The sequence below is a fragment of the Protomyctophum parallelum genome (genome assembly GCF_964188405.1).
Source record: "Protomyctophum parallelum genome assembly, chromosome: 11".
Lineage (NCBI taxonomy): Eukaryota > Metazoa > Chordata > Actinopteri > Myctophiformes > Myctophidae > Protomyctophum > Protomyctophum parallelum.
In genome coordinates, this window is record NC_139707.1 from 10,382,365 (window position 1) to 10,392,364 (window position 10,000).

General features: G+C 47.1%; 1 protein-coding gene across 5 annotated transcripts in view; it reads left to right on the forward strand.

Moving 5' to 3' along the window:
* Nucleotides 1–10,000, forward strand: part of LOC310867357 (LIM and senescent cell antigen-like-containing domain protein 1) — a 48,168-nt gene that overhangs the window by 17,794 nt on the left and 20,374 nt on the right. The window contains exon 1 of one of the 5 annotated variants that reach the window (XM_083777349.1): nucleotides 349–773. The exons of 1 other annotated variant lie outside the window; for it this stretch is intronic. In XM_083777349.1, coding sequence (XP_083633475.1) covers nucleotides 670–773 — 104 coding nt within the window. In that variant the 5' untranslated portion in view covers nucleotides 349–669. Of the gene's footprint in view, nucleotides 1–348; nucleotides 774–9,844 lie in introns of those variants that run through there. 3 more of the 5 variants (XM_083777347.1, XM_083777346.1, XM_083777348.1) reach the window with 3 other exon arrangements.

Consider the following 10,000-nt stretch of genomic DNA (forward strand, 5'->3'; position numbering starts at 1 on the left):
CTCTGTCTCTCTCTCGGTCTATCTCTCTCTCTCTCTCTCTCTCTCTCTCTCTCTCTCTCTCTCTCTCTCTCTCTCTCTCTCTCTCTCTCTCTCTACCTGCTGACTGTAGCATTAGAGGACGGGGGTGGGGTGTAGCAAGCAGCTGAGAGGTGTGTTGGCCGTGAGCCACACCTGTGTGTGTGTGTGTGTGGGGGGGTGTGGGTGTGGGTGTGTGTCCTGTGGGTGTGTGTGTGTGTGTGTGTGTGTGTGTGTGCCCTGGAGGTGTGTCAGCCAATCGAGCAGATAGTGAGAGAGAGAGAGAGAGAGAGAGAGAGAGAGAGAGAGGCAGTGTAGAATGCAGCCAACACTCCACTTTGGGGCTTGATCTCAGCAGTGTGTGTCCAGGTGGGAGAGCTCTGCGTTGGGACTCGTTGGAACCGGTGTGCTGCCTCCCTGGGTCTTTCACACACACACACACACACACACACACACACACACACACACACACACACTGGTGTGTGCGTGCGCACACACTCTCTGAGAATTACTTTGGAACTACGTCTTTTGGTTTTTCTTTTTCTTTTTTTCATCCGAGAGAGGAGGGAGGGAGGAAGGAAGTAAGAAAGGAAAGAAAAGAAAGGCTCAGAGGAAGGAAGGAAAGGAGGGAGGGAGGGACAGAGAGAGAGAGAGATGAATTCTCTCCGTCTGAAAGAACTGTCTAACTCAGACCTGTACCGACGCAGGCAGGACAGACCGGACAGCGATGGAAGCCTGGTGGCACGAGACAGCCTGGGGTGAGCTCCGAACTGTACTTAACACTAACCCTAGAGACAGCGTGGGGTGAGCACCGAACTGACCTTAACAGTAACCCCACCGAACTGCACTGCATGTGGCTGGAGTTTATGTTGTATTCTAATATGTCAGTGGTAAGGCCCATTATTATTTTATTCATCATTTGAGCCACGGACCACCATTTGATGACATTTAGCCTCTCAGACTCATTTGAGCCACGGACCACCATTTGATGACATTTAGCCTCTCAGACTCATTTGAGGCACGGACCACCATTTGATGACATTTAGCCTCTCAGACTCATTTGAGCCACGGACCACCATTTGATGACATTTAGCCTCTCAGACTCATTTGAGCCACGGACCACCATTTGATGACATTTAGCCTCTCAGACCCAAATGTATTGTTGTTGTCGTCGGATACAATTTTGTCCACATTTCCATCCATGCTGTATTGATGTTGGTACCATTAGGAGAGATAACCGGCAAATGTTGAAATTCTTCTACATTCTCTAAATGTGTAGACTTCTTGTATGAATTAATAAACGCAGATGTTTAACAATACTGGAACTCTTGAGAGCGTAAAATGAAACCAAATGGACCCTTATTGACCGTCTGCAGACCGCGTCCATCCTGCCAACCAGGTGGTAACTAGGTGCGACCTCCCATTGACAGCCTGTTCGTCCAAAACAGTCCTATCGCAGTTGACCTCAAAGTAGTTGAGTCTGAGGTCAACTGGGTGCAGATGCAGGAATACACAGTAATTCATCTCTCTCTATCTCTCTCTCTCTCTCTCTCTCTCTCTCTTCCACTTCACTTCAATGTCACTCAAAGGAGGTTGATTGGCATGAGAAAACAAACAAACCTTTACATTGCCAAAGCATGTGTCATGATACTCAATGATTGTCTGTCTGTCTGTCTGTCTGTCTGTCTGTCTGTCTGTCTGTCTGTCTGTCTGTCTGTCTGTCTGTCTGTCTGTCTGTCTGTCAGTCAGCAAAGAAGTTGATTTCTGATTCTTGTCTCTGTCCGAAACGTGTGTACGTACGTGCGTACGTACGTGCGTGTCTCTGCCACTGTTTGTGGCTGATTCTGCAGCGATTAGAGAGAGAGAGAGAGAGAGAGGGCTGCAGTAATGTTAGGAATGCAGAGAGAGAGAGAGAGAGAGAGAGAGGTCACCCTGTCAAAGGCAGAGACGAAACACACTGCAACGCTCTCTCTCTCATTATCACACACACACACACACACACACACCTCGCCCTCACCCGCTGTGACCTTTCCATAGACAACAGAGATCTGTACAGATTAATCTGTGTGTAATGAAGGGTTTTGTTATGATGCTGATCTGTGATAAATGATGACTCACTTTCACAACACTTCAGAGGGATTTATTTTATATCAAACCCTGTATTTCCCTGTGTGTGTGTGTGTGTGTGTGTGTGTGTGTGTGTGTGTGTGTGTGTGTGTGTGTGTGTGTGTGTGTGTGCGTGTGCGTGTGTGCGTGTGCGTGTGCGTGTGCGTGCGCAGCCGCGCACATGACGTACCCTCTCCAGTCTGGCCAAAGGTAACATGTTTTGAGCTCAAGCAACCCTTATGGCTGCGTTCCCATGGTTACTGTTGACACAGTGTGTGTGTGTGTGCAACGGGGACCCGTTGGTATACACTCTCAGAGTCGTGGGGGTTTGTTTGAGAAGCATCGGTTTGTAGGACGGATGTAGCATATTATGTAGACATAGCATTCTGTAGTGTACACACCATGTTGTTTTCGTCGACTAAAACGAAGACGAAAAATGTTCGACTGCCTTTTTTTCACTGACAAAAAGTATATGCTACGATGACTAAAACTAAGACTAAATTAAATTGACAATTTCCTCGACAGATACAAACTAGACTAAAATGTCAGGAAGGGACTAGTGGACAAGAGATCCAGTATAAGTCATTTTACACTTGGTTGCATGCCGAAAATAGGGCTTATGGTAGGGGAAATAGCCAATAATGCACTTTTGCACAAAATAACACCTGGACCTCTTTGGTGGGGACGTAACAACTACAAATATAGGTAAGAAAGCCTTCTAGCATGGACTTCTCCTTTAAGAACCAGTGTGCTGTTTCAGCCACTAGGTGGCAGTGTTGGCTTGTAGGTGTAGGTGAAACATTAACACCTATAGTTCCATGTGAAAGAGAGGTCAAAGTTGAACCAAAGCTGCTCTATATGGTAGAAATAGGTCAACAATACAAATTACGCTAGTTTTGTGGATTAATTAATTTTGATGCGTGCCTGACTAAACTTGAATATTTACTTTTAAAAGACAAAAGAGAACCTCTCTCACGCCACTGTGCCAGTGATCACCCACCCTGGCCCTGTGCCAACATTGGCAACCACCCACCCGTGCCTAAGGTTGCCCTGTTGGCACCCACCCGTGCCTAAGGTTGCCCTGTTGGCACCCACCCGTGCCTATAAGGTTGCCATGTTGGCACCCACCCGTGCCTAAGGTTGCCATGTTGGCACCCACCGTGCCTAAGGTTGCCATGTTGGCACCCACCCGTGCCTAAGGTTGCCATGTTGGCACCCACCCGTGCCTATAAGGTTGCCATGTTGGCACCCACCGTGCCTAAGGTTGCCATGTTGGCACCCACCCGTGCCTATAAGGTTGCCATGTTGGCACCCACCGTGCCTAAGGTTGCCATGTTGGCACCCACCCGTGCCTAAGGTTGCCATGTTGGCACCCACCCGTGCCTAAGGTTGCCATGTTGGCACCCACCCGTGCCTAAGGTTGCCATGTTGGCACCCACCGTGCCTAAGGTTGCCATGTTGGCACCCAACCGTGCCTAAGGTTGCCATGTTGGCACCCACCGTGCCTAAGGTTGCCATGTTGGCACCCACCCGTGCCTATAAGGTTGCCATGTTGGCACCCACCGTGCCTAAGGTTGCCATGTTGGCACCCACCCGTGCCTATAAGGTTGCCATGTTGGCACCCACCGTGCCTAAGGTTGCCATGTTGGCACCCACCCGTGCCTATAAGGTTGCCATGTTGGCACCCACCCGTGCCTAAGGTTGCCATGTTGGCACCCACCCGTGCCTAAGGTTGCCATGTTGGCACCCACCCGTGCCTATAAGGTTGCCATGTTGGCACCCACCCGTGCCTAAGGTTGCCATGTTGGCACCCACCCGTGCCTATAAGGTTGCCATGTTGGCACCCACCCGTGCCTAAGGTTGCCATGTTGGCACCCACCCGTGCCTATAAGGTTGCCATGTTGGCACCCACCCGTGCCTATAACTTGGGTTGCCATCTTGGCACCCACCCGTGCCTAAGGTTGCCATGTTGGCACCCACCCGTGCCTAAGGTTGCCCAGCCCTGCGTTAGAGGTATATATTATATAGTATAGTTGACGAACATTTTTTGTCATAGTTTTAGTGGATGAAATCAACAATGGTGTAGAGTCTACACCACTGTCGTAGACAGACGGAGATACTCAGCCACCTGTTGTCTTGTGGAGGTGTCGGCTGACACTGCAGTCAGGAATAGACCTGATGGACCAAAAAAGAGCTGCATGCTGATGGCCGCTAGCCCTTAACTTACCAAACGCAGTGGTTCTCAAACATCAACATCTTTTTTATGTTGGGGAGTGGACCCCCTGGCTGGAACCCCCTCGAGGGCCCCCTCTAGTGGGCCTCTCTCTCTCCCTCTCTCGCACACACGCACGCTCGCATGCACGCACACGCATGCACGCACACGCATGCACGCACGCATGCACACAATCCATCTCCCTGCCTGTCTTCTCTCTCTCTCTCTCTCTCTCTCTCTCTCTCTACTCAGAGTGAACACTTAGCGTTTGTTTCTTCCTGTTGTTCTTGGTCTTGCCCTCCCTCTCTCTCTCTCTCTCCCCCTTTGTCCTCGTGTCACTCAACAGTAGTTCCCCCATGGCAGTGAGTCAGAGGACGGTTCCCTGTGGAACTCCCTCCCTGCTAGAGGACGGTTCCCTGTGGAACTCCCTCCCTGTTAGAGGACGGTTCCCTGTGGAACTCCCTCCCTGTTAGAATTGCACAAATTGTGCAAAGACTTGGTCATGTCTGTGGCAACATTTTAGATTTTCTGGTTCACACACACCATTATAATGTTCTCATTTAGATCATAAGACCACATTACTGGATGTCAAGTCTCCAGGTCTTCTTCAAAATAAGTTATTTATTACGACACTATATGTATGCAAATTATTTATTATGACTATATGGCACATTAGGAGTCTAACTATAGTACTAGTGGTTTTATTTGCAAGGTCCCCCTTAACTCTGAGAGTGTTCAAATGGAACCAAATAGACCCGTAAGGGTCCATTTGGTCCCATTTGAACACTCTCAGAGTTACAAACCTGTTTATGATAATAATATTGGCCACTCATGTTGTTATGTCCATGTTGTTATGTCCATGTTGTGGCAAAGATGGAATGTTGACAAAAAAATGTCCGCCACGAGCCAAGATGGCGACGAGCCACTGGTAGAGAGAGAGAGATGATGACATACATGTTTAGAATCCAACGACCTCACTTCCTGTTGCTGTTGGGAGAGAACATGGAAGAATCCTGCCAGGGAATTCCACAGTCTTCAGTTTCACAACAACAGCACTCTATTTGTTCCACCGTTATCGTAGTGCTTATACTGTCCACTTCCAGCGCTCCGGGTGTACCCCAGGGCTCTGTACTTGGTCCCATCCGTATTTCTTTCAACTCCACACTATAAACCTCCCTGCCAAAAATAGCCGATTTACAAGCGCTGATACGTAGTTGTGTAAAGCAACTAAGTGCTAATGTGTGTTTCATTCGCTGGTGCGCGTGCGCACACACACACACGCACACACACACACACACACACAGTCACACAGTCACACAGTCACACACACACACACACACACACACACACACACACACACACACACACACACACACACACACACACTCTCAGGCCAGCAGCTGCCAGCACCTAGTTTGGAGTTGACGACAAGCTTGGGCATCTATTTGTGGAATTATGGAGTCATGCAGTGAGACAGCTACACACACACACACACACACACACACACACACACACGCTTGTGTTATACTGGGCTTGTGAGAACATTGTATGAACGTCAGTATTCAAATATTTTTGCCATTTGTTTTTATCCGAAGCATAAAGCCAAAAATAGCTGATTATGAGTAAGTGATAAAGCGGAAGTGAAGCCTCCTGCCCTCCTGTTTCATCTGTACAGTCACGCAACTTATTCCTAATAGAAATATAAATCATCTAAGCATATCTGCTGTCGTGACCAGGTAATGAAAAATACAGTATATTTTTTTCAGGAAATTAACAAAACCTTATATTTTGAAAACAAAGCAATACTGCCTCATCAAAGTTGGTGTTGTGACTTTATGTATTGTCAATCACCTGCATGAGAGGGGGAGAGGTGGTGGAGTTAGCTGCTTTAGCAGACAGTTTGAGAGGGGGAGAGGTGGTGGAGTTAGCTGCTTTAGCAGACAGTTTGAGAGGGGGAGAGAGGTGGTGGAGTTAGCTGCTTTAGCAGACAGTTTGAGAGGGGGGGAGATGTGGTGGAGTTAGCTGCTTTAGCAGACAGTTTGAGAGGGGGAGAGAGGTGGTGGAGTTAGCTGCTTTAGCAGACAGTTTGAGAGGGGGGGAGAGGTGGTGGAGTTAGCTGCTTTAGCATACAGTTTGAGAGGGGGAGAGGCGGTGGAGTTAGCTGCTTTAGCAGACAGTCTGAAGGTCCAATGGAGTTAATAGGATTTGTCCTAAGTGTTACAACAATGTTCCATTGGTTCAATTATTTTCAGGAGGTGTAGTTCAAGACTCTATATAGCATTCAGGAGGTGTAGTTCCAGACTCTATAAAGCATTCAGGAGGTGTAGTTCCAGACTCTATAAAGCATTCAGGAGGTGTAGTTCCAGACTCTATATAACATTCAGGAGGTGTAGTTCCAGACTCTATATAACATTCAGGAGATTGTGGAATAGTTAAGGTGAGACTAGCCTAACCCTAACCCCAACATGACTCTAAAAATCAGCCTGACTCATATAAAACTGTTTTAATTAATTGGCTCCACATGACACACACACACACACACACACACACACACACACACACACAGGGTTGCATCACTTTTGAAGCATCAATTCAAAGTATTAAAATATTTTTGCCATTTGTTTTTATCCGAAGCATAAAGCCAAAAATAGCTGATTATGAGTAAGTGATAAAGCGGAAGTGAAGCCTCCTGCCCACGTCTGTTTCATCTGTACAGTCACGCAACTTATTCCTAATAGAAATATAAATCATCTAAGCATATCTGCTGTCGTGACCAGGTAATGAAAAATACAGTATATTTTTTTCAGGAAATTAACAAAACCTTATATTTTGAAAACAAAGCAATACTGCCTCATCAAAGTTGGTGTTGTGACTTTATGTATTGTCAATCACCTGCATGAGAGGGGGAGAGGTGGTGGAGTTAGCTGCTTTAGCAGACAGTTTGAGAGGGGGAGAGGTGGTGGAGTTAGCTGCTTTAGCAGACAGTTTGAGAGGGGGAGAGAGGTGGTGGAGTTAGCTGCTTTAGCAGACAGTTTGAGAGGGGGGGAGATGTGGTGGAGTTAGCTGCTTTAGCAGACAGTTTGAGAGGGGGAGAGAGGTGGTGGAGTTAGCTGCTTTAGCAGACAGTTTGAGAGGGGGGGAGAGGTGGTGGAGTTAGCTGCTTTAGCATACAGTTTGAGAGGGGGAGAGGCGGTGGAGTTAGCTGCTTTAGCAGACAGTCTGAAGGTCCAATGGAGTTAATAGGATTTGTCCTAAGTGTTACAACAATGTTCCATTGGTTCAATTATTTTCAGGAGGTGTAGTTCAAGACTCTATATAGCATTCAGGAGGTGTAGTTCCAGACTCTATAAAGCATTCAGGAGGTGTAGTTCCAGACTCTATATAACATTCAGGAGGTGTAGTTCCAGACTCTATATAACATTCAGGAGATTGTGGAATAGTTAAGGTGATAACCCTAACCCCAACATGACTCTAAAAATCAGCCTGACTCATATAAAACTGTTTTAATTAATTGGCTCCACATGACACACACACACACACACACACACACACACACACACACACACACACACACACACACACACACACACACACACAGGGTTGCATCACTTTTGAAGCATTCAAAACACTTCAAATCAATTCAACATGGCAGGGGGCCTGTATCTCTTTTCAGGTACTTGTATTTTACCCCCTGAGTATTTCCAATTTCCAGTACTTTTACTTCTACTCCACTACATCTCAGAGGCAGACATTGTACTTTTTACTCCACTACAATGATTTGAAAACTTTAGTTACTATAGTCACTTTGTAGTTTGTAGATTACGAATATTATTGCAAAAGTAGCATTAACCACTTCAGCCCTACACGTATATGCATTTAGATCATTTGAAAATAGCCGATCTACAAACTCACAATGCGTCGTGGTGCGGTCTTATAGATTGGCTATTTTCAAAAGATTTGTGTGCATTCGAGAACCTGTGACATGGGATATTCTGCGCAATGAGTACTTTTACTTGTAATAGAGTAGCCTATAGTTCTATATTGCGGTATTGGTATACATTTACTTATGTAAAACATGTGAGTACTTTTCCCCACCACTGTGTGCGTCCATCTGTCGCTCAGCTGGGATGGGTCTTCATTTTCCACCAGAGTTGAACCGGTTCATTTATATATTTTTTTCCCCCCTGCTTTAATATTGAACCAGTTCAGAGCGTTCCCACACGTCGTGCGGTCTAAATGGGTTCATATTGAACCAGTTCAGAGCGTTCCCACACGTTGTGCGGTCTAAATGGGTTCATATTGAACCAGTTCAGAGCGTTCCCACACGTTGTGCGGTCTAAATGGGTTCATATTGAACCAGTTCAGAGTGTTCCCACACGTTGTGCGGTCTAAATGGGTTCATATTGAACCAGTTCAGAGCGTTCCCACACGTTGTGCGGTCTAAATGGGTTCATATTGAACCAGTTCAGAGTGTTCCCACACGTCGTACGGTCTAAATGGGTTCATATTGAACCAGTTCAGAGCGTTCCCACACGTCGTACGGTCTAAATGGGTTAATATTGAACCAGTTCAGAGCGTTTCCACTGAGAATGAACTGGTTCGGAACTGGAACCAAAAGAAATTGGCACCCGTTCTGTGAAAGCACCGATAAGGATCCAAGAATCTAGAACGGAACCAGTTCTGGAACCAAAGTTCTGTTGGTAGAAAAGGGGCCTCAGTGACTGTAGCGCGTTCATCCGTCAGCCGGGATGTGTCTGCGTGTCCGTCTGTCTGTCATTCAGCTGCGATGTGTCTGCGTGTCCGTCTGTCTGTCTGTCATTCAGCTGCGATGTGTCGGCGTGATTGTAGCGATCTGTAGGCTGACATTATTATTACAAAACATTTTGTTCGCCCTATTTTATACTTAAAATAACAGATCTAGAAAAAGACACGTTTAGAATATGTTTACCTTGCTACTGCAACTAACTCAAGCTCACACTCTCACAACACCCCAAACTGGAGCCACGCTGTCAGATCTCCCAGAGAGCTGAGAGCTGGCTTCTCTCACACACACACACACACACACACACACACACACACACACACACACACACACACCCTGCACAAACACAGACTGCTAAAATGGCTTAATCTTAAGTGAAACCATCCCGTCCTCACAAATCAGATCCTTTTTTGTGTGCGTGCGTGCGTGCGTAAGTGCGTGCGTAAGTGCGTGCGTGTGTGTGTGTGTGTGTGTGTGTGTGTGTGTGCATGCAGGCTGTGTCCGTCCGTCTGTCCAGTAGCACATTGACCTCTGTGTGGCTCCCGGGGTCGGTCAGGCAGGCGTCAGGGTGGTCACTTTAATCTGTAACCTCCCAAAAATAGATGTGTGACAGGGAGAGAGAGAGAGAGCGGGGAGAGAGAGCGTATAGGAAAGTGAGGACTAAATGTGAGAACAGGGAGGGAGGTGGGTGTGTGTAAGAGAGAGAGAGAGAGAGAGAGGAGAGAGAGAGGAACTCACGGTGATTCCCAGTGCAGGAGTCAGTCTTCGGGTAAAGCTGTGTGTGGAACACAGCTCCTCTCTCCCTTTCCACACACACACACACACACACACACACACACACACACACACACACACACACACACACACACACACACACACACACACACACACACACACAGAGACCT